This window comes from Microchirus variegatus, assembly GCF_963457635.1.
Source record: "Microchirus variegatus genome assembly, chromosome: 11".
NCBI lineage: Eukaryota > Metazoa > Chordata > Actinopteri > Pleuronectiformes > Soleidae > Microchirus > Microchirus variegatus.
In genome coordinates, this window is record NC_139812.1 from 2,357,907 (window position 1) to 2,385,427 (window position 27,521).

Genomic DNA, 27,521 nt, shown 5'->3' on the forward strand with positions numbered 1-27,521 from the left:
GTCCTTCCAGCAGCTAAATCTAACACTATGAATATTTTCAGTATGTCACCAGTCATCTGTAAATCCTGCTGCTTTAGTTCTCGGCCAGAGGACTTTTGAGACGTTCCACGTGAGCTTCCTGATGAATGTAGTGACACACGAGACGAGACGACACGTGCTCATGATTTCATATTGCACTTTATTCAGCTCTGGACTGAAACCTCCTCACTGTCACAGATCAACACTTATTGCTTTCAGGCTCCTGGTCCACACACACACACTCACACACACTCACACACTCACGCACACACACACATACATGTCGAACCCACCTCAAGTTTTCCCATACTGGAACTCATTGTACACGTTTTAAAATGCTTTGTGTGAGTGGAGTTGACTGACGGGCTGGAACACAGAGACAGAGAATGGAGGCACATGGTCTCACACATGAGGCTTAAAATCTGAACAAACATACCGGATAAAACCAAAAAAAAAAAAACAAGATAGTAATAATGCTCAATGTGTTATATTCTTCATCATAACGGGACAGTGCATTTTAACCTTCAGCTATTACATACAAATCATTGTTATAATACAGGATATGATCCATGACAGGGCAGAACAAAGAGACAGACACGACATGTGAAGTCTCTCCTCTGGCACAAACCACGGCAAGCTTTTCATCCACGGCCAGAATGACCGAGCTGAAACACCAACTGGGATTATGTTCTACACTCTGTAATGTAGACGTCACAGTTAACGGGGTTTTTTTTGGAAGAAGTTTACAGATTCATTTCTTTGCAGCCTTGATTTCTTCATGGTTCTACAAATTATCTGTGCGCCTTTATCCTGTGTCACCTCTCGGTGCACTGCTTTGCCTTTCACGTCATCGGCTAAGTCGTCCGGATGTTGACGTCTAACTCACTGAGAGTGAGATCGACCTCGTGTAAAGAGTCAAGATTTAATAGGATAAAAAAATATTCATTTGAAATACATTTCAGTTGTTTGTTTTCTTTGCCTCCTTATTATTCTGTCAACCCTTGTACCTCCAACCTATTTTTCTTCTCTCAGTTTCTCATGTTTTGATAATTTCTTGGACATCTTTGTTATGTGGATGTGTGTGTAGGTCTCTGTACATTGGTGAGTGTTTTATCCCCATCATTCAGAACTCAATATTTCACTGTTTTTCTGTTTATCTATCCACCTTTCTTTGGCTTTGTCTGCTAATGAACAGTTTCTTTGTAATTCTTTATGGCTTGAGTAAGTGAAACACCAAACCACCGACTGCTGTTGTTAGAGTTGGCGGTTGCTCACTTTCTTTAAACTGCATTTCTTTCTTCGACTGATTCTCCAACATTTTCCCCTCAAAGAAGCTTTTTGTGATATTTGGACTTTTGTGTGTGCATAAATGCAGGTAAAATATACAGCTATTGTATCAGGTGTCCAGAAACCGGACATAATTGTTATTCAAGCATTAAAATTCAACCTTATTAATGCAGGTTATGATGTGATAAGTTGTATCCATGCCTCTCCAACTGTTTCTTTGCTCTACTCACAGATGTACAGCCGTCACGTTGACCTCTGAGACAGAGCTGTCGGCGTCAGTCCACTGTTTGTCTAGAAGGGATAGAATGGCTTTTCAAACAGTGACTAGTCAAACAGGGCGACGTGGCATCACGTCACACGTGTTTTTGTGAAGGCTGTTTCCCTGTGACTGAACTGGAGACTATGAGCAACTGCTAACATTATACGAAACATCGTTTCATTTAAAATGTAGAACCATGAATCGTGAAATCTTTGAGCTTGAAATAAACAGTGAAAACTTTCCCCTCACTTCAAAAAGCACAACGGCTCCAGTAAAGTAGAGTACAGTACACGGTGTGATTACATTAGCAGTGCTGCGAGTGCATAATGAGGATGATGATACTGTGCAGGCTTATTAGTGTATTTTAATAAATCTAATCTATTTTTATACTTATTAGTAGATTTCGTTTTTCTAGATAGAAATCAGTTAAAGAATACAAAATAAAATCTAGATTTAGGTTTTCTGTATCAGGAATATAAGTCAGTATGTAAAATGACAGCTAAAATGATCGTATTATTATTATTATGATAATAATATAATATAAAACTATAATAATATTAATAAAGAGCCTGTAGAGGGCACTATAGAGTGCACGGTCCCAACAGTCAACTGTGTATGATGAGACTGCAGAAAAGCGCCGCACATGCAGTCACACACGTCCCACATCCTCTCACAGTCAGCTCATGTCAGACAAAAACAAAAAAAGAAAACAGGTCACATGACTGGGATAAAGCCAGAGAGATCACATGATGGGTCGGGCTGGAAAAAGGCCTCAGTGGTCCAATATGCGGAGGTTGCCGGACACCGATTTTGTTTTCCAGCATGGACCCTGCGGGGATATCGATGCGGTCTCCGTGGTTAGCGATGATGATGACGGTGCCCTGTGAGGAAGAGCAGAGACGAGTTTAGGTCAGTGACGGAGGAAGAGGAACTTTTCTAAGGTGAACAGGGAAGAACACAAGTATTACACACGTGTTTTCAGAGAAATATCAAAGGTTGGGAAAGAAATCTGAATTCATTATTAAGTAATATTAGGAGAGCATCATTACCGATACTGTTGATGATTAGAGGTTCTGGCACCTTCAAATTAGAGCTGCAACTAACAATTATTTTCCTAATCGATTAACCTGTCGATTATTTTCTCAATTAATCGTTTGGTCAGAAAACATAAAAAAAAAATGTTAATCAGTGTTTGTCAAACCTGGTAATGATGATGTTCTCGAATGTCTTGTTTTGTCCACAAACCAAAATGATACACTTCTAATGATTTCTTTGTTTTGTTGACGATTAACTTAGTAATCGCTTAATAATGGATTAATTGTTTAATAAGAATTTTCTTTGCAAAAGAATTACATATTTAAATGAAGCAATGACTGAAGTTTGGAGAGGGAATTTCCTAAAAACTAAAACAATGCATTGAATAATTGTAAACTCAACCGGGATCCAAACCACTGACCTTCTTGCTGCAAGGCAACAATGCTAGCCACTGCACCACTTTTAACACTTTGACCTCTTTGGGCCTTGGACTGTTTTGGTTGAAGTGTTATCATAGAGATCATAAACTGTGCATTGACTGTTTTACCATGTGACAAATAAAAATAAATACAGTGGATTCAGTCTTAAACTGTGTAGTTTACCTTGACCGACACGTTCTTCCCAAAGGTGACGTCTCCGGACACTGTCAGGTGGTCGAGCTCCAGCATGTCAGGGATGCTCTCGAAGCGGACCAGATATTCCTGAACCTGGTCACATTCGAGAGACAACTTACTTCAAAGATACCGAACAACATCGTACTGACATCTATAAATTCCACACCAGATATTCTCAACATGCTTTGTCTACATTTCCTCCCTCTGCTCCATGTCATCAGTGTTACCTTGGTGAAGGAGCTGCCCAGCTTGACATGTGGGGTTGTGGGAAACTCTCTCTTCGGGCTCATGGTGAGCGAGCCGGCGTCCAGGCTGTACAGGTTTGACATAACCAGCAGCAGGTCCGATGTGGTCTTGACGGGCAGGAAGCGGCTGCGAGGTACATTTATCCCCATAGCGTTGTCGAAGCATTTGATGGCCGCTCCGACCGCCGTCTCCAGCTGGATGACGTTCTGTCCACCGTCCAGCGTCTGAGGAAACGCCACAGAGGAGAAAAGATACAGAGGTTGTTATGAAAGAGTGTGAAAAAGTGCAATCAATGCTTTGATTTAATCTGGCCTGGATGAAGCGACACGTGTAAACACGCTTGAGCCAGATATCGAAGATTTGATTAATCGACCAAAAACATTCACGCAACAGAACAAACACAATGTGAATGTTTCTTACAACAGAACAAACACAATGTGAATGTTTCTTACAACAGAACAAACACAATGTGAATGTTTCTTACAACAGAACAAACACAATGTGAATGCTTCTTACAACAGAACTGACACTTTCCATCTACAACTTAAATAAACTATGATGTTTTTGTCATGTGTTGTTTTTTTTCTTCTTTTAATAAAATAAAAACAAATGAATATTTATAATTTGTACTTAGCATGCAGAGTAAATTTGCTTTGCCTCTCTGTGGCCACGCCCCCACACAGAGCAGAGAACGGAGCTGAATATTTCATGATTTAAAACCACATTTTTAAACACTTAGCGACTTTTTCATTACTAAAATTTGCTATGGTTAACCACCTTACACATGTTTCCTGTGAAAAATTCAGAGGATCTTTAATTAATGGCAGGTCGTTATAAGAGGAAGTGAAACCACCAGGAAATGATGGAGCAGCAACCTGTTGACTCAGTCTCAACTGACACTTTGGTTGCAAAATGAAAGGAAACATACAAATGAATGGACATGACTCAAAGTAGTGGACCATGACGTGCTATACAGAGTTAAAGCAGAGAGCAAAAAAATCAACAAATAACATGCACACGTCTTTTGTAGTGTTTTAGAAATATCGTACCAATAATTAGGAGAACAGTGCCACTTCAAGGGTGATATTGTTTAAATGTGCAGTGCAGCCAAAATGTCTCAGGGACTGGTGCTAAAGTGTTGAATCTGATCTAGTCAGTATCAACTAAGCACAGTGCTCTCTCCTGCACTCAGCTTTTATAGTTTAACCTGCTATCGCCAGCATTTCCAGCCTTAAATTACTATGTGTAACTCCTCTGACCACTCCTCGGAAACTTTCATTAGGTCAAAGTTCTTTTCATCTAATACTTTGTGATTAAAAACCTGCAGCAGGACTACTTGCCGTTTCAGCTGTACTCTGCTGACTTTCACCCAGAGACACTTGAGAGTGTCTTTTATTGGCCTGTTTTTTTCCATTTTCACGTACTGTAGATAACCTGACCCTCAAGATAATGTAAGTTTTCTTTCAATAGGTGAGGAGGTCTCTTTAAACTGCACAGGTGAATATGACACGTGATCTGGGCCACAGGTAATGAATGTATAACTACAGAAAGGAATGATGCAACATTTACCACTTTTTATCTCAAGTACCACTTAACACAAAAGGTGTGGAAAAAAAAAAATCTTTCCCTTTAAGTCCAGTTTTAGGGCTGCACTCACCACACACACACACACACACAATGGCACACAGTTACATAACATTTGCAGATTCACGGTGAATGATTTTGCTGTGCTCTAAAATCACATACAAAGGCTGAGACAGCAATAATCTGGAGTGAGACTGGGGGTCAGCAGTCAATTTATTGCACTAATTACAGCTTGGCATGCCTTGAGCCAGTGCTGCAGAGAGGCGTGTGTGCGCCGGCATTGGTGTTACACCGCTTTCAACCAGGGGCTCAGACAGACTATACAAATGTATGCATTCTTAAACTAATTGTTCCATAAAAAATAATAATCTATCTATAAAGCAAGTTGTGTCTGTGTGTCAGTGTGTGTGTGTGTGTCAGATTGGCCTAAGATTTTGGATATGGGTTGAGCATGGACCGATCCAATATCCCAATACTGTGTTATACTGAAACGACGAAGTCGGTGTCCATTCACCGATACGCGAGCATGCATGCTACTATTTTGCGGCTAACTTGGCGAACCTGTTTCCAAAGGTAAGCTAGCGAGGATACAATTAGCATTAGCGTAGCTAGCTGTTTTGTGACTGTGAACCTCTTTACAAGCCGTATTTGATTTGCGTTGTGCCTAATGAGGTTACAGAGTGTTTGTATTATGTTAGCCTTTATGTTCCTTATCATGACACGACTGCTAACTTTAAGGACTGATGAGTATTTTTTTTTTTTTACAGCGCTGCTGTCAGTGAACCGTACGACGTGAAAACTTTATGAGAAATGTTAATAAATGATGACAATGAGGGGGTTTCGTTTACATTTTTAAAATATTATGACAAAACAGGTTTTAGTTGTTTATTCGGCGCTCATTAACATTTATTTTCAAACGATAATAATGAATATAGACGTGTCGAGTGAAAGAATCGGGAGTTATAAACCTACTTTAACACGTTGTTATTGTTCGTAATAATAATTATACAATTATATAAGGGAAATCAGACAAAAACAACATGATTCCTGTAACACATATAAAGTAATAGTCACGGTCCTAACCCAAATAAACCATTTTCATTGATCGTTTTAATCTTTAACTCCATCATTGTACGTTTCAGCTTCACTATATTCACTTCGCTATCGTTAGTTTTGCATTTATTTACAAATCCATGGTTTAACGTGATGCCAGTATTCATGAAATCCGCTAGCGCACGTCATTAGCATACTCCCATCATGCCTTTCGATGTTCATGTACGCACCGAGCAAGTCGATAACGCGGACGGCTCGTTCACATAGTCGAGAGGAATTATGGTAGGGACACTACTGCGCATGCTCTATGGGCCCCATAACCCGGAAATAAACGCGGAAGTCAAAAACTTTTTTGGCATATGCGCTGGGTGAGCAGCTTCATAGGAATGAACGGAAGCGAAGGGGTGGTGCTCTATCCAGTTCATATAATACATCCATGCTCCGAAGCTGTGGATTTAATTGACGTTACACATCGGACTCACTTCCTGTTTTTAAGTCCTTTCTTAAAACACATTTTTCTCTTTAACTCAGTTTGAGATGTTTGCTTTTACTAATTTTTTAAATTATTATTTTACTGTCTTTTATTGTATTTTTTACATTTTCATTTGTCATGCCTGTGTACAGCACTTTGGCCAACTGTGTTGTCTTTAAAGTGCTTTATAAATAAAGTTGGACTGGATTGGAAATTAAAGTATTTATTGAAACAAGCAGCTATATTATTTCTCCAATAAGAAGAAATTTAAATGACATGCAAAAACATTAAAGTTCTGGACCAACAAGCTCAACAAACAATGAAATGAAATGCATGTGTTACACATCGTATACAGTTACACACGCGCACGCACACGCACACACACACACACACACACAGAAACCCGAGTCACAGTAGGACAGATGAGCTGCCATTGAGGTGAGGAGAAAACTGGACTTGTTTTGAAACTCACTTTCTCTCCTGTAGTAGAAAAAACATGTTGGAGGGAGATATACTGTATCTCGGATGTGCTGAACAGTATGTGGCAACTGTTGGTATTGGCGGAACTGATAATATTATTCTGAGACTTTGGCTGGACATTTAGAGTAGTCCATCCTGGTGTTGGTGTAGCCCATGTTTGACCCACTCAAATGATCCCGCAGCAGATGATGACAAGGACGCACGCATTGTCATCAGTTTGAGAAGTTTCCTGTATTTTATTGTAGTGTGCTGAGTCTCACTAACCTTGGGGTTGACTATGATCTCCAGGTCCATTGCCTTCTGTTCCTGCAGCCTCTTGATAGCAGCCAGAGAGATCCACAGGTTGTTGGTGTTGAAGATTTTAAACTTTGTCACAGATTTGAATTCGTCTACATGGGCCTTGGGCACCTGGGCAATCTCCAGCAGACGCAATTTTCCTTCATATTTGATCAGTGTGCCACCCTGAAAAACCAAGAAGTTATTATTATTAATTTTTTCTTATGACATGGTACTCACCAGTGCTGGCATATTTTTTAGAGTAGCCAAAAACACTACAACACAAAATGACGAGATCGCAGAACATAGAGGACAGCCTTCTCACCACCTCCAATATCTGCGGTGTTTACCAAGGAGAAAGCTGATAATGATGTTTTAAAGGGGAAATAAGTAGTTTATAGTGCCATCTAGAGGAGAGGCTGAAATTTACAACAAAGACCTGCTGCTCTGCTCACCCCCTCCCTTCCCTGAGCGCTACGGTATCCGCAGCTGGTCAAATGTCGTCCTCGTTGTCTTTCTCCGTGTCAGCAGATGAGGTTCGTGAGGCGAGGGAGAGGGCGGAGCTACCGCGGCCGTAGCAGACGAAGCCGAGAGAGAGGAGGCGGGACTTCCGCTACTAGTAAAGAGACGCTTGTTTTGTTCTCTCGCGTTTGTCCTTACAGGCTCCGGTAGAAACATGGCGTCTCGCTGCTAACAGTGGCTATGCAACCGCGGTCCGCGGTCATGTTATTTAACATGACTTTTTGAAACACTACGAAGATGAAACAAAAACTATTATACAGCGACGAGACAATGCAGGAGCACATAATATGTATAAAAAAGTGGATTTTGGGTTATATAAACCCATAAATACTACATATTGTACCTTTAAAGGAAGAGGATGAGGAGGATGAGGCCATATATGTTTGAACCAATACCCAATAACAGAGAACTGCTGAGAGGGGCGAGATGATGGATTTGAATGGTATGTCTGACTGGGCTGGGGCATTGAAAGAATCATACAGTGCTGAAGTGAATGCAACTTTACACCTGCCCGAGTACAAGATGAGTCATCAAAAATCGAATAAAGCGAATTTGAAGGCATAGCAACCTCTAAAATCCAGTAAGAATAGGAAAATGGCTCTTTTGATATTATTAGTTTGTATGTGTATGTGATTTCAAACAATTAAAGCACTAAATGTTGATTTTGATGTCATAGCACTGTACAACAGTGCAGCCAAAATATTCACATTAAAAGAATCTTTTGCGAACCGCAAATCATGTTTATGTTTTTAAATCATGTTGTGGCATGTGGCGCCACCTACCGCCGTCTATCAATCATTGTAGTCCGTAGAGTCTCAGCTGCCGAGCAACCACGGGTTGCCAGTTACGTCTGAGCTACAATGGCGGAGAAAAAAAAAACCTAAAAGACCTCGGTATTTTGAATGTGGGTGTAGTAACCGTTTTCGGCCATATTCTTACATATGGCGCCTTTCAACATAATTGTCGGTGTAAAGTGCATCACTTCGTGCTCCACATACCTTGACGTCAGCACGTGTCTTGTCTGTGACCTCCATGACGAACTCACATCGCTTGGCGTTGGACTGGCTGACCAGGTGATGCAGGATGTGGAGGTCAACAGTGGCTCCCAGGTTGTCAATGTTGGACACAAAGATGTACTCCTTGCCCTGTTCGATCAGCTGATCCAACAAGCCCGAGTTGTAGAAGCTGGCGTAGATGTCGCCGTGGCCTGGAGGGTACCAGCCTTCTGTGTTTTGCCCATTCATGCCCAAGTTTGTGGCCACAGGAAGGAGGGACTCCTTGTTAATGCGAGGGTACCTGGAGAGGGGAAGAAAAAAAGTAAACAACAAGACCAGTTTTAGTATAAACATAGAGGAGAAAAGAAATAAGAAAATATTCACATTTAAGAAGCTAAACATCCGCGTAATCAAATATCAAAATAGTTATATACTGTATGTTTAAGCCGAAGCAGCACCAAAGAGAGTTCATTTAGTCTCCATATGACCGTCTAACTGTGTCTGCCTGCTGTTTGATGCAGAACGGCCTGGTTAACCCACGGTTCACTAGCTGCTCTGCATTTAGAGACTCTGGTCAACACTCATGAAGCTGACAGTGAAAGTTAAAATTGCTGTCAGGCAACTTGTTATTCAAGTGGCAGGTTTACAACTTTTAGTGTTCTTAGTTTAGTTTTCTGTAAAACTGTATTAAATTCAGCTCTTTTGTTTCATGCTTTCTGAATTTCAGTTCAAACTTCTGCGTTTTAAATTCCCCAAGTATACATGTTTTGGGTTGGAATCAGAGAAACTAACACAATAGGGGAAACCCAGTGAAACATCCTAGTTGTTGTGAGGTTTTAGCAAGTGAAGAGGTTAGTGAACTAGTGGGTCAACCAGCTAGTGAACTGTGGGTAAACCAGGCTGCTTACTGCATCTACAAAATGTCAACGAGAGTGGAAACTACCAGTACAATAAACCACAACAGACACCAACACTTGAACACAGATATCATGTCAGTGTGCTTTACAGATGTGTTTCATGAAAACAAAAACACACCCATGTGGGATAAGTGTTTTTCAACTGGGCGTGAATCTAACAGATTAAATAATTACATACAAACAAGAACAATAAGAGAAATGTCTTTGCGTCAATGTACAAAGCTATGTGGTAGGAGTTTCCACCAAGAATCCTTTTTAAGTTTTTCCAAAAGGGGCCGACTAGGCGACGAGCCAAAGAGTTCAATTCCTGAGAACAAATGAAAGGGTTTTCTTCACAATGCTACGTGTTAGGTTGATTTAACAAACTTCATTGCGAAGAGGATCACTGAGTGAGAGCTGGATGAAGCTTTGGCAGTTTGAGGGGCGAGCAGAATGCAGATGAGCTGGTCATGCAGGAGGGGCTGCACAGTAGAAACACTCAAGCCTTAAAAAATGTACGACTAATTATAGCCGACTGTTCTGAAAAAATCACAGCGTCTGATAAATGCCAGACACAAACAAAGGTTTGACGTCACACTTGTACTCGTATAACATTTTTCATATAAATATTTACTCTGCTCAACACTAACCAGGAAGTTTGGCCGCTTCAATTTTACATGGCGCTACTAACGTCATATAATTCTAAATTGATTTCCTGCACGAGACAAACAGGACAGGCCTCTTTTTATTCCAGCACCTATCGAACTGTCAACAGCTTCAACGTCATTTCACTCAACTCCAAACCAATGTTGAAGTAGACAAAACTGAATTTTACTAATGCATTTGTCCTACTTTTCATTGGCATTAAATCTATTCAAGCACTTTCTCAGTGCTGACATTTAATCATGGAGCCACTGCATTGCTGTCCAAAACTGCTTTGTACTAAAGTCCTTGAGACGGGCAGGATATACAAGTGCACTAAATAATTCAAGGGAAATAGTAAAGTTCTACATCACTAGGACATCAAATATTAATGCTTTCTCTACAAATTATATGACATTTCCTGCACAGATGCTGCTGTTATAGCAGTTTCAGTGCAGAATCAGAATCAGTACACGGCAGGAAACTGTCCAATAATGACTAAAGGCCACATTATACTTCTCCGACTGCGTAATGCGTTATCCGTCTGCGTCACCACGTAGACCACTCGAGCCTTTATACTTCTGCGTCGTGGTGACGGATAGGCGCTGCAATTTCCCGCCCGATCAGTAGGGGTCGCTGCGCAAGGTTGTTGTGCTTTTGGCTACAGTGAGCAATGGCGTCAGAGGGAGAAAGACTGTTGTTGAAACAGTGGCCGTTTGTCACTTTTCTGTGTCCCGGAACGCCGTTTTAAGATAATTTGAGGCGAGAAATTGGCCATTTAGAGTCTAAACGTGTGCTGTGTGTGTTAAGATATGACGTATTTATAGTTCGGCAGCGACGAAGTCGGCGGTGTTCAGCTCCGTCCTCTGTGGACGCTCGCTGCTCACTGTGAGCCGGCACAGAGCAGCTTAGCTCGGCCTGTCCTGAGGACCAATCGCAGCTATTGCCGTCTCCGTTGTCCCTTGACGGAGTGACGGACACTTAAAAAATATTCCGTGCACCCGGAGACGACACAGAGGCTCTTCGACAGGTTCTGCGGCGACGCAGAGGACTCTGCATAGCCTACGCAGAGCACTTTACGCAGGAGTATAAAATGGGCTTAACACACCAGGACGCTAAGCTTCCAGTTCTGTGATGTTAACAAACAGTGGCAATTCCGTTAATAATGACCAGAAGTCAATGTGTATTACTGTGAAGAACTGGGTAAGAAGTGCACCCGTGGACTTGTAGTAGAAAGCATTGTTCAGAAATCCATACTCCTTTTTTACTTTGGTTTTCGGAAGGCTCACCTTTTGCCAGCAACAGCAGCAGCTTCTGATGTGTTTTCCAGTGACAATTAATACCAGCGCACTTTTGTCTTTGGCATCGATGTGTTTTCTCACCTGCTCTGGTTAAAGGTGTGTATCTTCACGCGGTGGTGTGTGTACTTCTGCAGGATTTTGTTTGTGTCCTCATCTGTGTTGAAGGAGTTCATGAGGACCAGGGGCACGTCTGTGTTGTACGTCTTGTTCAGGTGCTGAAAACAAACACATGCTACATAAATTGCCACATTATCAACAGGTGTAACAGAATATGTTAAACCTCAAATAGCAAAGCCAAATAAATACCATTTAGAGAACACACCCATGTACTGAGGACTAACAAACAGGCCTGTACTTAGAATAATAGCTAGGTGTCTGCCTAATTTTGCTTGCTGAATTAATAATTAAAACAAACATAACTGATAATAACCATGAATACACAGCTTTCTAAGGTAAGTGATGAGGCAGATGATCCATTGTTCTTGTCCTGTGAAAAAAAAGTTTATCTGTGTGGGAAAAAAAAGCCTCCGTGAAAGGCATACCGTCCCATGAAAGACTGTGATATGGCAATTCCTGCCTTCATAACACCTCGACTGGACTACTATAATTCCCTCTAATGTGGTTTTGATCAGTCGTCTCTTTGACACTTACAGGTTGTTCGAAATCCAAACTGCTCCTGATCATATCAATCCTGTTGTGGCCTCTTTACACTGGACTCCTGTCTTTGTAGGATTCATTTCAAGATCCCTTTACTTATTTTTAAATGTCTCAATGGCCTGACCTGCATACCTGACAGAGCTCCCGAAGCCTCACACTACAAGCAGAGCTCTGAATGCCAAGATCACAGCTAAGAACAGGGGAGATAGAGCCTTTACTGTGGCAGCTGAGCTTCCTTTACGCGAGAGCTGCCCAGACCCCCAGTCAATTTAAAACACTTCTGAAGATATATCTCTTCTCGCTGTTAATTTACAACAACAATAACAACGACGACAACTTGGCCTTTTCTTAAGAAAATACAAATAAAGTTTATTATTATTATTATATACCACAGTCCGAGAGCTAAAGCAGGAAAGCTTAACAATACACTTCACAAGCAGCTCCGACACACACACTCAGTGTGTGAACATGTTGCATTAACTTCTACATGCAACTAAGGCCCAAAAAAAAACCTGCTGACATATATAAAACCTGACAACTCAATTCAATTCAATATATGAGAATCGGAGTATGTTTCTAACCCAGTCCTGACAAACTGCAAACTTGCATCCTTAAACTTATCTTTCTTTAACTCAGGAAAGAGCAGCACCTTCAGCAGCCAGATGGCCACATCCAGTAAAACTCAACATAAATATGCAAGAGGGAGGTTGTGTTTAAGAAAGGTGTTGTCACACAGGACATATGTGTGTGTGTGCGTGCGTGTGTGTGCGTGTGAGATCCATTTTCCCTCATTCTAAATGGGCTGCCTCAGTCAGGACGTAATCTGACCAGACCTGAGCAGAAAATGGAGTAGAGTAACTTGGACACAGAGAGCAGTGTGCCGAGAGGAGAGAAGCATCCCAGGAGGCCGTTATGGAAACATAGAGAAGCCACACACACTCACTGTCAACTGATTGCACTGTACACACCGCAGTTATTTTAAATGTAACCTGTAATCTGTGTAATTATACAGCAATACATTAAAGGTCCAGTGTATGAGAATTAGTGAAATCTAATGAAGACGCCTACACTCATCTTTCCCAAGTGCATCAGGGACTGTGACCTTTGCATACCAGGAGAATTTAACAATTTTCTCATAACTCTCTGCACTCCTTCACTCTCTCTGGAATGGGATTACATTTGACGCAGAGGAAATGGTAAATGCTTTGTACACATGTTGACGTATGATCAGGTACGTGCCTCCTTTCACATTTACACACTTGTCCTCTAGGACACAGCCTTCTCTGTTTCCCTGCCAATCCCAGACCTGCTTGCCTGCACACCAACAGATCCTCTTTCACTACAACTTCCCCCAGAAGTCACACTGAAGCCTTTCAAAAGACCACTTTAACAAAAAAAAAAAAAGAAAGAAGTCTGTGCATGTCCCTGCCCTGGTGCCTCACACATATTAAGTCATAGAAGCTTGTTTTTGGAGTAATACTGAGTAAAAAAAAAGGGCAGTGACTGTATTTTTTCCCCTTCTGAATAATTTCATAAACATTTCCTTTTGTCACTTGTGGCTATAAATAACAGTTGAATCATCACTTTTAAGGTGGTGACAAAACTCGATTTGTCACACATCACTATATCAGAGCACTCAGTGTTAATGTAACACAGATGTTTGCATGACATCGCAAAGTATACCATCCCATCCTGATGCAATGAGGCTATTCTCAGCTAAGTACAACAGTCAAGGCAACACTTAACTGCTGCAAAGTCTGGGCAATGGTGAAAATGTGTAAGTGTAACCCCGGATTTCCACTGGTTCTGCTTCGACCTCTGCCCAGCGTCAATCCCCACCGGGCGCGTTACAGCAGCGGCGTGGTGCATTGGGAGCCGGCGGTATTCACGGAAGATCGCACGTTAATCTGGAACGGACGCGAGTTCGCACGATCCCGCGATAGACAGTGTGTATAAAGGAAACAACAACGTATTGCGTATTGTGTTTTATTTTGAAAGGGGGGGCGGGAGTGTTATACTTTGATTCTGTGTCTGACTTCCTGTCTGGTGCGATCTGGTCTGTTGAGCTTGATGCGACTCAGCAGCGGCAACGGCAAAAATAGAACTGCTACCTATCGATAGCGACCAGTGGAAATGCTCTCATTGATTAGAATGGAAGCTGTTTGCAACTGCGACCGTGCCGCTGACGTGCCGCGGCTGTAACGCGTCCAGTAGAAATCCAGGGCATTGTTACGTAACTACTATTCAATGATCTGAGAGGGAAGGTTTTATGAACAAGCAATGTAAAAACACTGTGAAGTAAATATAAATAAATATACTATAACTATAAATATACCCAAGTAAACACGATGACAGGTAGTTCTGAGTAAACAGTGACAGCAAATGAATGTCGATATTAAACAAAGAATTGTCTTGCATCAAACTGTCACCACATAATAAAATGTATCTTCACTGAAATGTATCTTAGCTTGTGTATCTATGTTGCATGGTAATGAATTGTGGTCTAAGGGAGAGATGAAAACCCATTGAAATAAGTAAATTCTGCCATTTACCTGTAATAATCACTCAGCATATTGGTAGTGTACACAATGATGTGAAGCATCTATTACTTACACTGTACACAATTGTTTCCAGCAGTGACAACAATGAGGTTTCTATCCACCACTACTCCATTAAAGTTACTTTACCTCTATCTGTTTCACAGTGAGGTCCAGGAACGTGTTCTCATTGCGGACGCTGATCAGGCTCTTGGGGCCCTTACATCCCATGCTGGTGCCCAGGCCTCCATTCAGCTTCACCACCACCAGTTTGTTCAGGCTGTCTGCCACATTGTCGGGCAGGCCTCGAGCAGCGATCTTATCATAAGGCTGAATCTGGTGGAGAGAAACAGAGATAACGTGTTATTTAAAGGTCCCATATTATACCCTATTTCTCCAAGTTAACCTAGTTCCCTGGTGTCCTAATGCTTTGGTATAGGTATAAAACAGCAGTCAATCACCCTGCAAAACCGCCCTGTTCAGAACGCTCTGTTTAGTAGTATCTTTTTTTTATTTTTTATAAAAAATCAAATTAAAACTCATGCACTGAATCAAAAATGTTTACAGCCTTAAACATATGGTAATTAACAGTGTTGCTGTTACATGTTAAACTGGTTAATGTACTGCAATTGACATTAAATATTTATGTTGCAGTTAAATAAATCTTTTAAAGATATTTATCCAGAATTGGAATGAAAACTGGGCCATAGATGTAAGCACATTACATTAACCTGAAACTTAATTAAAATGCCACAGCCTGGTTTTTTTTAATAGACATTAAGATAATTAATCATTATGCAAGTACTTTTACTTTTAATACTTAAAGTACATTTAAAATCAGGTACTTTTTACTTTTACTTAAGTAGGGTTGTCATTTTGGTATTTCTACTTTTAGTAAAGTAAATATTTCTCTGGTTATTTGTACTTTTACTTAAGTACTGAGGTTCAGTACTTCCTCCACCACTGCATATATAACATATATCCACTGGACAGATAAAGCCTATGTTTGACATCCCAATATTTGGTTTGTGGACATGAAGGGACAGAGTACAGTCATTCTTCACTCAGCACCTGTCCATGCACACAGGTAAGTCAACTTTGACTCCTCTCCTTGTCCCGGTACACAAGCAGTGGGGAATCTATTGATTGTGTGGTTGTGTGTTCACCTCAGTTACACTTGGTTGTGATATGCCCCTCTTTCAGTTTGTTTGTAATAGGTTTAGCTGGCAGCAAGTTGTGTGCATGTCTAACGCACGATTCAGTGTCTTCTCACCATTCATTCACCTTAAAATATCTGATTCTTTAAGCTGACATAACATAAAATTGGTCTCCTCATTGGTTCCACCAAATATATCAGTCTGGATTTTGCCATGTTTGTGTCGCTGTATTTCAGGAGCATCTATACAACCCTCAGGCCAGCTCACTTCCAACTCTGGTCCAACTGAATATATACATGCAGAAGTAGCTCGTCCCCTTTATTATTATTTGTCTAAATGTATTACCCAAGACTCTACACTTTACTTGTAGAGTGTACGTGTAAAGTCGAGTGGACTGTGCACGTAAGCTGAAATATGTCAAGCAGAACTGAGGAAAATTGTGATTAACCACATACTTCCTGCATCAGACCTATATGAGAGGTTTATAAACCATTTATAAACATTTTATAAATGTCAAATATGTGCAAGGTCAGATAGATAGATAGATAGATAGATAGATAGATAGATAGATAGATAGATAGATAGATAGATAGATAGATTACAGCATTACTAATTATACATGTTCTGCCTTAAATTATTCTCAGTATTTCACAAACACACATACATTCAAACTATTTACTATATTCCATAGTCATATTTTATTTTGATCATCTAGGATTACATTTCATGTAATGATAGGTAGACAAACACATTTGTGGCATTATTGATCAGTAATTCATTAATGACCTTTGAGCATCACGCCACGCAAAAAAGTGAGACTTTGACCAATCACTGGTCAGTTCAGAGAGAGGGAAAGAGTGAGAGAGAGGGAGAGAGACCACTCCTATTGGCTGCTGCACATAAACGTTCCTTCAGTGGAAAAGTTGCCATTCAAGTATTTGTAATAAACAACATAAAAAGGAAAAGAGTCGTGTCACATACAAAGTGTCCTATAGCTCAGTGTTTCTCAATCCAGGTCCGGGTCCAGTTTCCTTGCTCCAACACACCTGATTCAAATAAATAGGTCGTTATCAGGCTTCTGCAGAGCTGGATAACGAGCTGATCATTTGAATCATGTGTGTTGGAGCAGGGCAGCATCTATGAAACAACATTTCACACCTACAGCAAATGTTGTGGTTTGGTTCGTTTGTGACGTTGTGAATGTAATCTTGGTCCTTTGGTGCGCACCAAATCAACCGGTCTGGGACCTGCCCGAAGGGGTGGTCTCGGACCGCTTTATCTGCCCTACTTTTGTACGGTTCCTCTGGTGTGAAAGCAACCAAACCAAATGGGATAAAACGGTCTAGTTTAATGCATTACGGGTGTGAGATAGTGGCACGGTTTTGCGCCGTTCTCTGCTCAGCTTCAATCCCCATCAGGCGGGTTACGTATTACACACAAAAAGCCGTGGCGTGCCCGGTGGATATGCTCACATTGATCAGAGTGGCAGCCCGATGGAAATGGGGGTTAGTCCGGGTTCCGGAACTCTGCATATGTGAAAGCAAACCGTACCCACGTTTGATTGCTACATTGTAACATTTTTCTGACTGGTGCGGACCAAAGCAATCAAACTATAGGTGTGAAAGCACCCTAACACGTGCAGGACAGTAGGTCCACAGGACCAGGGTTGAGAAACACACATGTGGTGGGTGGAACTCAACATACAACTAATTATAACTGACTATGGCTTTGAACACCAGGCTGAGCAAACACAAGCACAGTCTACTGTTTGACCTATTCAGAATGGTCTTAGCCTATTAGAACATTTTGACGAGTTGAATTGAACTTGCAAATCAGGTAGATCAAGTGCGCCTTCAAAATGGGTGAGTCTGCCCCAGACCAAAGGGACACGTAGCACACACACACACCCATAACTGTTAAATATTACGCAGGCCGTGATGCAGCCTTCTGTCTTTCAGTTGTAGCACAACAGCATTCCTTTCAGGCCACAGATACCACAGGCTGTTCCTCTTAAATTATGCTGAAACTAAACCTGTATTATTATTGCATTATCGGCTCACATCACTGCCCTCATGAACCAGGTGGTTCAGGCCATTTTGGACATTTGTTATTGAAGGAAGACAAATTGCTATAAGCCATAGGTGGAGTTACTCCATCCAGTTCTTGTAATACATCCATACCATTGAGGGAGGGATGCACAGTGCCTGTGGCATCAATAGCTCTACAGAAAGTAGTGAGCTATGTGCCTGTGATTGAGGAATAGCATTGATAGTATGTATTATATACACTACCGGTCAAAAGTTTGAGAACACCCCAATTTTTCAATTTTTTAATTGAAATTCAAGCCATTCAAGTCCACTGGTACAAAGGTAAGTAGTGAACTGGTAGGGTTTTTTTTTTTTTTTTTTTCAAAAAGGTAAGGTAACCCAAAAATGAAAAGAAGAAAGTCAAGGTGTCAGTGAGTACAGTTACTTACCTTTGTCGCATTTCAAGCTATTCATTGGACTTGAATGGCTTGAATTTCAATAAATAACTGGACAAATTGGGTCGTTCTAAAACTTTTGACCAATAGTGTATGTATATAGATATATACTGTATTTGCATCAACCATGACTGTTTTAGCTAACACTATGCTACATTATACAACTAGATTTAAGTTCCCAACCTTCAGCTTTTAAGTTTTCCCGTTTATTCCTGTTAATTCCTATAAGTTCTGCAAATTTTGCAACCCTAAACCTGACGTAATAGACTTGTTTCACAGCAGATAACATCTGATAGCAAATATCAGGTATTATTTGTCAACATAAAGTAGCAGGACAAAGTGAGGGCAGGTCACACTAGACACTTAAACCTGTAAAATAATTGCATGCAAGCTTTTCTGTATTTTGATCCTCCAAAGTGATTAAGAAATAATTATAGTGTCATTATGGCAATGCTTAAATAACAAATCTAACAGTGGTCAAATACTTTAGTTTAGTTTAACCAATTAAGTCATTAGTAAATGAATCAACACACGGTGATTTTGTTTTACAGTTTCTTAAATGTGAATATTTAAGTTTTTTTGTTCATATAACAAATAAATCATTAAAATAATTTCAGTTTGTGGATTATCATATTATGGTTTTAGAAACACAGATTAACATTTTTCAATATTTTTGGACAAAACAAATCAATTAATTGAGAAAATAATAAATAGTTATTTTATGAAAATATTCATTAGTTGCAGCCCTAATTTATACTATATACATAGTAAATGAGCCATAAATCAATGCCCTGTCTTTATATGTTACAAACTGTTGTGATGCAGCTGATGTTATTCCTTTCTCACAGTGTTTGTATCAGAATCAATGAGCTGACAGCAACTACAGCAGGTCTTCTGCTTTCCTGCTTTAGCTCGATAAGCACAGGGGTCTTTTCGCTGGCGCCAAACATGTAACTACTTTTGCATTTTACTTTTACTTGCTGATGAATGCCAGGAAACTTGGCTTGATATGTTATGAGTCTGATATGAGTCTCAGATCATTACACATTAGTGCTTTATGGTGCTTTTCCACTATACAGTTCCAGCACACGGCTCGACTCCACTCGGTTTGGTGTCGATTTCCTTTACTATAGTACCTCCTCAACGTGTGCAGAGTCATCATAACACGGCTGGGTGAAACTGCTGTGACGTTGTTTTATACACGCATACAATAGTGACTAGTGATCTGTAAAGCAGTTGTTTTCGGTGTATCGTTCAGTACTTCCTGCATAAATGGAGCACAGACTCCTCTTAAATATTGAGATTTTAGACATTTCCTTGTTCATTTTGGAGCTAAACGCATGTCTTCAACATTTTCAAAGCCTTTTTAACCGATCTACAGTTTGGCATTGTTTGGTTTGATTCCTTGACTCTTCCAGTGCCGACACTCTACCAATCAGCGGCTTTGTAACTCGTTACCCCCAACACTGTATAAAACAGTATATTTTTATGTATGATCTTACAACACAGGAGTTGCAATAGCAGATGGTGTCTCTCAACACACCCTAATGACCCTCATTCACAGCTTGACGCAGTTGAAAGGTGAAACTAACAACCTGAAACTGGGTCAGGGAGTGAATGACCTGTATGACCTTAGCCTACAGAGGCTAAATATCTGGAGTATGTATCCACCGGTCAGTCAGAACTGAAGAAACCTCTGGAAGGAGATGTGAAACTAAAGCATGTCCAGTTGCCTACAGAGACGACCTGGATGACTATAGGTAGCTCTCAAATCACTGTCTTCCTTCCTTTCATGTGTCCTTAAATTGAAACCAAAAACAAGATTGTGGCCTTTTATGTCATATCTATTCAAGGTAAACAGTGATACTTTTATAGATTTTTAATTTTTAATTGCTACATACAACATAAAAGAAAAAGTTGTACTGCATCAAATAATCAAGTCCATGTATTGATACGTGTTGAATAACGGACAAACAATGGAATTAAACAATGGCATATCTTAAAAATAGAAACTTTAAACTATAATAGCAGTCTTATAATCTGCTGTAAACATGTGGCCATAATTACAACATCCATGACAATAATTACAATTAAAGGTCTCATATTATATCCTATTATAGGATGAAGCACCACAGCAGTTCAATCACGCTGCCAAAACAGCCCTGTTCAGAACGCTCTGTTTAGTAGTATCTCTTTAAAAGAAAAACTGCAGTTAGCATTTGGAAAAGTGATCATTTGCAGGCTCTAGCAGGCATATTGCCCTCATATATAACATGTATCCACTGGACAGATAAATCCTCTGAGGCTGGAAGTTTGTGTAGGACTCTGTGCTGCACTGTGGAGCCAAGAACAGAACTTTTTGGGGACTTCCGGTTTTCGGATGCCGTTGCCCTCACTAGCACTCTTGCGTGTTTTACAGACAAAATGGAGCTCCACGAGACAACAATTCCATGAATTTAGCGTCTGATAGGGCCTCCAGAGTCCCAAATATAATTATCAAAATGATTAAAAAGTTGATTTTGCATAATATGGGACCTTTAACTGTGGAGAGAACATGCAAACACAAAGGATCGACCCACAATAGTGCACAGTTGCACATGGTCAGTCAGTTCATGTATGAGAGGATGGGGACAGAAGTGTGCAATACCCACATACTGTACATGCAATGGCATTTGTAGCTCTAACACTCTTTCTTCATTCATCTGCCTGACTTTAAGAGAACATTTAGATGCCAAACACACACTAGTTAATGATTGCAGGAGCTGGTTCGACATGTCATCACCATAAGTCTCACTAGTGTGTGGGCAAACTGTGTCAAAATGACTTTGTAATTCCTGTGGTTGTTAAAAATGTTCTAACTCATGTTCTAACGTCTCCTTCAGAGCTTAGAGAATATTATGTCAAAAAGATGCATCTCACCTCATTAATGTGTGTAATTTTCTATGCTCGTCTCACCTCTGCATCACGTCTCTACATAACTTAAATGCTCCTCATCCCTCCCTTTTACTTGATCTTTTTTCTATCCTGCACCGGCAAGACAGCTAAATGAGGAGGTTGATGGAATTCCTCTCTCGCTCACCACAGACTGAGGAGAAAAGGACTGTGTGTGTATGTTTGTGTATGTGGTTAAATTCGAGTGCCAGGCCGAGCAACTGAGGAAGTCCTGTTAATGTTCAGTGAGACAGAAAAAAAAACAAAAAAAAAACATGCCCAACAATTTCACAGGAGCTGAGCTTGCATTTACACGAATGAGGTTGTGGGCTCACAGATTTGAAAGATAAATACTTGTTATCATGGACCGTCAGAGATCACTGGGTTTCTTCTGTGATATCAATAAAAGAAGTGACAAGCAGGTAATAAAACTCTGTAATAGTTCTGTAGGATAAGAACTGTTTGTTTGGTATTAAGGTATAGCTTTGATTGAGATATTTGGGATTTAAGTAGATACATTTTTTTGATTTTTGATTATCAGTATCATTAAGTAGTTTATTTCGTTATATTTTGTTAATGAAATTGCTAGTTTTGCTTAGCAAATTTGTACGTTTCGGACATCACAACTTATTGATTTCAGATGACTAGTAAGGCACCAGCATGCAGATTGAGGCAGACAGAAAAACAAACAAAATGACAATAATCTGCGTTGGACATTGTTTCTTTCTTTCTTTACAACAAATAATCCACTACAGTAACAACATATATTGATTAACAATGCAACTTAGCCTCAAGTACATAAGTGCAGGTGCTCCTTCGTCCTCCTCTTCCTCACACATGCATCAGACATTGATCTGAGCAACACTGGAGCCATCCGGTGCAACATACAGTATATATGATTTGTTTTCCACGCTCTGATCCGATCTCCCTCTCACATTTCAAATCCAAACTAATCCCAATGACCATACAGCACTGTCCAATTTTATTGTCTTTAATTATTATTATGTGTACCTATAAAAATGTTATATTATTAGTGTTATTAAAATCCTTCATTGCTTACTCTCAAACGTGATCACGGCTTCATACCAAAGGTATAGATGGCACTGTGTCATTTCTCAGTCGCATTTGAAAATATGTCAGAAAAAATGTACAAACTCAATATTCCGCCCCAGCTCTCTCCAGCTACTATTCTACATTTTACAACAGCCTCAATGAACATGTGTTTTAAAGCACAATCCCCCACACACAATGCTGGATAAACCAACCGCAGAAGGAAGAAACAGCAAAGAGAATGGAAGAGTGGAGAGAGTTATAAAAGAGTGTCTCCATCCTGGTTCCCTGATGTTCCTTGTACTTTCATTGTATTCTTCTTTATAGTTCTATTATATCATACAGTTGCGGATGAAATGATTAACCCCACAATGAAAATTTTATTGAGAAAATCATTTAAAAAATAATAATACTGAGCTTTGGCTCAGACTGACAACAGCAATGGTCAAAGGTAGAAGATATGAATCATACAACAACACTAATCTTATCAGTTGCGGCTCCTTCAGGCCAGAAGAATGAATTTGTAAATGTACATTAAGTCATAAAGGCAGCAGCATTTTTCTACAAACACACACATGCTGCACACACTTCCTTCTGTGAAATCTCCACCTGCTCCAAGTTGCATTTCCAGTTTAGAATCAGTTTTGAAAATCCTGTTAGGCCTGTAACCACTGGTCCCTTGGGATGTTTTGTGACGCGTCTATTGTAGTGTGAGCGAACTGATGACGTGTACTTTCCGTGAAACGAAAGGAAACTAAAAACAGCAACATAAAATGTGACAGAAAACAAACAACAGTGATGTAAGACCACAATTATTCTTTTAAAATGTGCAGATTTGTCTTGATGCCTCTGATGCTTCACACTTCACATGTGGTGATGTTTTACAGAAAGCTCATTACAATGAGTTGCAGACGTAGAGAAGGGAAGTTTGATCATCTGACTCTGAGACAAAAAAACATTCTGAGTCATGGTGAAAGACTGCATGTAGTTGCTTTCATTTCAAAATCTAATCTTCTTTGGTGTGCCACAAATGTAGCCACCTAAGGAACGGCATTAAGTGTTGCACATGTAAATATTGCAGGGATAAAACGTACGTAAGTGTTCAGAAATGACCAGTGTGTGATCATCCATATTACTGTATCTACACAGGTCGAATCCAGATATATATATATTTTTTAAACAAACAGGAAAGAGGACTTGGCACATTTCATGCACTCTCGTTTTCGAAATTTGTAGAAAATTACCTACACGTACAATGTAATGCATGAGGATCAGCGGCCATGATTGCAACGCAAAGCTGATCCTCCATGTTTATTGGAAGTGGCGTGATAGTCTGGTTCTGGTGCCGATGGTCTTTGCGGTCTATTTTGGTTCGTTTAGAAGTATACATGTGAAAGCAAACCATACCCACGTCTGTTTGCTACATTGTTTTCTGACTGGTGCGGACCAAAGCAATCAAACTACAGGTCTGAAAACACCATAAAAGACTGATAGGATTTGATGCAAACTCTGACTGGCTGAATGTTGCAACCCCCAATTGAACCGAGTCCCGAGTGTAGCCGACTATTAGGTATGAAAATGACCTTAGATTTGCTTAAAATTGCTAACAATATCCTCTTTTGGCTAAATTCCTCTCTGTTGCTGCCGTTAGCATTCCATTCCTTCCCCTTCTATGAGGGGGTCATTTTTTTATCCATCAGCAAACAGCCTAACCTCATGAGCACAAAAGACTGACTTGTTGTGGAGTTCTGTCTCCTGACTGGATAAAGTGTTTTGGCAAAGTTACTTTTTGATTTACTGCCTGAGCCCCCCACGTCTGATACTCCACTCCCATTGGTCAAAAAACAGTTCAAACCCAGTCTTAAATTGTTTTTTGACCAGTTGGAATCTGTTTAATCAGCATTTACTGTTTACTGCGTGTGAGTTTTTTTTATCGGCTTTTGCTGCGATTGGCATTAGTGGGAACTTTTTCATGTTGGGATGTAAATAGCCAAAACCATTTATTTTATTTTTACTTTTTTATTGTTTAACATAATTTCACATAATCCTTAAAATATTCACTCAATGAGTAAAACAGACAAAGAATATGATCCTAAATAAGCGCCGCTGATGAGCTTTTTGTATGCACTGAAATAATACAAACAACTGTCACAATACTCACATTTTTGTAATACTAAAAATACAAGTGCACTTTAAGGAGAAGATATCTCACTCTGTTGGATTTGTTGGAATTCAGAAACACTCTGGTTGTACAGTGGTGTGACATCAAAATGATGGTGTATTTCCTCATGAAATGCTGACAGTGGTATTTATAGAGCACACAAACAGTCAAGGTTAATGTCTGACATACGCCTGATATGATTCATCGCTGGAAAATGTTAGACATATTAAAAAAAAGAGAAAAGAAAAGTGTTTTTTTCAATAACTCTGCACCAAATACTATTTTCACAGCTACGCGTGATGAATTTCACTGAGACCCATTTCCTATTTATCTGTTTATTTAGGGACGTTTATTGAGGAGCTCTATTTAAGGAGGAGAGGAGAAGCAAAATCTGAGGAAGTAGGAAAACGCAGCAGAACTCAGTCCAAACCGGGCAGAGCTTTGCTACTTGTTTTTATTTCACAATCTTTATGTTCAATGTTGACATCACGAGTTGTGGCTGAATGCATCTTAGTTAGAGCTGATTGTTTTGGCATCTTATAACACCCTCATAAATTTGGTGATATCGCTGTTACATTGTCACCTTGACATTTCATCATCTCACCGATTCCTGTAACGCTCTGATGGAGGTCATTAGGGTTTCTCGGCTAGATTTTAGTATCTTCCTGGCTGTGTTTTATTGCCACAGACCATTCACAAGCTGTACACGTTTAACCTAACACACAACACACAGGAACATCAAGTACTATGAAGAGCTACATTCAAACAGATAGTTCTTATTGGGGAAACAAATGATGTGAATCCAGAGATTTCCTTGTTTTTCTCAACATGAATATGAAAACAGTGGAAAAACAACACTTACTGAGTCTTCTGGAGGTCTTTGTATCTTAATCCACTCCACTGAAGGCCCCTTCACCTGCAGGAATCTGTGGAAAAGATTTGTGAAGCCCTCAAAGTCTTTCTTGTACACCTGAAAGACACAAAAAGGATATAAAATAAATTATCAAACCTTCATTCATGACAACGAGGCTGAGTGAGGTTTGCAAAAGTCAATTATAGTTCTGCTCAATTTAAATTCTGTTACCCAGAAAATGTATAATGTATCATTTTAATCAGATGTGTTGGAGCAAGGAAACTTCTAAAACACGCAGGGCAGTGATTGAAGAGGATTGAAGAAACCTACTTTATTTGCACCATCATTTTAAATCCATCTTGTTATTCTCTGTAAAACAGCATTACAATGTGTGGTAGCAGGAACTTGAGTGGTTTTTCTTCAAATTGGATTTTGAGATTAAAAAAAAGAAAAAAAAAGGATGTGGTTTATTTTGCAGCTATTTTGTGTTGTGTTTTGAATACAAGTTTAATAAGTTTAGTTTAAAAAAAATATATATATATATATATATATATATATATTGTTGCAATAAATGATTGCTATAAATACAATAGCATGCATTAAATGCATATTGAAAAGCCAATAAAACATTGTAAATACTATTTCAAATGTGCATTTGCCTCAACTATTCTTGCAGAGAACTGCTAATAATTAACCATATAAGTGGCTTGTGACTCTGCTCTGTGCGTGAACACCCACCTATAGTTCCACAAGTGTGCACATTTATGTACCTGTCTACACACCTATTAGTACTTAGGGCAAATACAACACATTTGTGAACCTACTTGAGTAAAAGTTTCCCTTAAGTACAGGGCACACCCACACTGTCCCTTCTGATCATATCTCTGTGTTTCAGTCAATCTTTAGAGAATGTTGGCAGCTTGAGTGTGATGATCAATGTCTGATTGAGGGGACTGCCAAAAGCTTGTGTTTGTGCCTGTGTGTGTGTGTGTGTGTGTGTGTGTGTGGAGGTGTGTTCAGCCAAACTATTGTTAGTGACAGCTTCATCTAAAATATTTATAGTTGGACTAGACCAAAGGAAAGTTCAAGGACGTCAGTCCAGCTTTGGTAGACTTTGACACTCTGGTCACATTTAGACCAACTGTGTATGCAGATGCACCATATCACTGACATGCAATAAGAGGTTCAATGTCTTGAGGATTTAAAGGAGTTTATTGGCAGACACTGAATAATATTCAGTGTATATATTGACTTACTTGTGGGTATTATAATAATACCCACAAGTAAGTCAGTACTAGTGTATAATTGCTTGTTTTTTGCCGCCTTACAGCCAGAGTGTGCTTTACATTTTAAAGCAGAAGCTTACAATGCAAATGAAGATGACTGACATGCTTTCTGGAACTAACTCAGGTAAAGGAGTTTCACTATTAGATGTCACTCATTTTTAGACAATGGAATTTGAAAGTTGCCGTGACATGGATGTCAGAGTGTGAGTAGCTGTAGGGCTGTCAAACTCAAATGACCCGAGGGCCAATAAGTGTCTAGTCTGGTCAAGAGGGGGCCTTTCTGAGAAAAAGGTGGGTGATCAATATGAGTTTTAAAGGTATAACACAATATTCAATCATGATATCATGACAATCAGGATATTCATTCAAGTAAAAGTGATTGTTTTGATATGGAATGACATCTATCTATCTATCTATCTATCTATATATATATATATATATATATACATACATACATACATACATACATGTAATTTAATGTTAAATGTAATACATGTCTTCTATCATAAAATAATGCTGGCAAACATATTTAGCATTATATTGTGTCTATATTCTATGACCTTGCTGCCAGCTGTGCCTCAGCCACCTGTGCTGTGTTTAAAGGAAGAGTTGGCCACGGTACCACGTTTTCATTATAATATGATATTAATTGGTGGGCCGTATTTGCTCGATTGGGAAGCTGCATGTGGCCCAGGCCCCTCTGCTTCAGGGAGTTCACGGCACTGTG

At 39.8% G+C, this 27,521-nt stretch overlaps 1 protein-coding gene across 1 annotated transcript in view; it reads right to left on the minus strand.

Moving 5' to 3' along the window:
- Nucleotides 1-2,136: 2,136 nt before the first annotated feature.
- LOC310934297 (UTP--glucose-1-phosphate uridylyltransferase-like) overlaps nucleotides 2,137-27,521 on the minus strand; it is a gene marked incomplete at its 5' end in the record, with an annotated part of 30,889 nt that continues 5,504 nt past the window's right edge. The window contains 8 exons of the mRNA XM_083897991.1: nucleotides 2,137-2,445; nucleotides 3,202-3,306; nucleotides 3,441-3,683; nucleotides 7,313-7,510; nucleotides 8,845-9,142; nucleotides 11,762-11,895; nucleotides 15,025-15,210; nucleotides 25,518-25,625. Coding sequence (XP_083754117.1) covers nucleotides 2,251-2,445; nucleotides 3,202-3,306; nucleotides 3,441-3,683; nucleotides 7,313-7,510; nucleotides 8,845-9,142; nucleotides 11,762-11,895; nucleotides 15,025-15,210; nucleotides 25,518-25,625 — 1,467 coding nt within the window. The 3' untranslated portion in view covers nucleotides 2,137-2,250. The remainder of the gene's footprint in view (nucleotides 2,446-3,201; nucleotides 3,307-3,440; nucleotides 3,684-7,312; nucleotides 7,511-8,844; nucleotides 9,143-11,761; nucleotides 11,896-15,024; nucleotides 15,211-25,517; nucleotides 25,626-27,521) is intronic.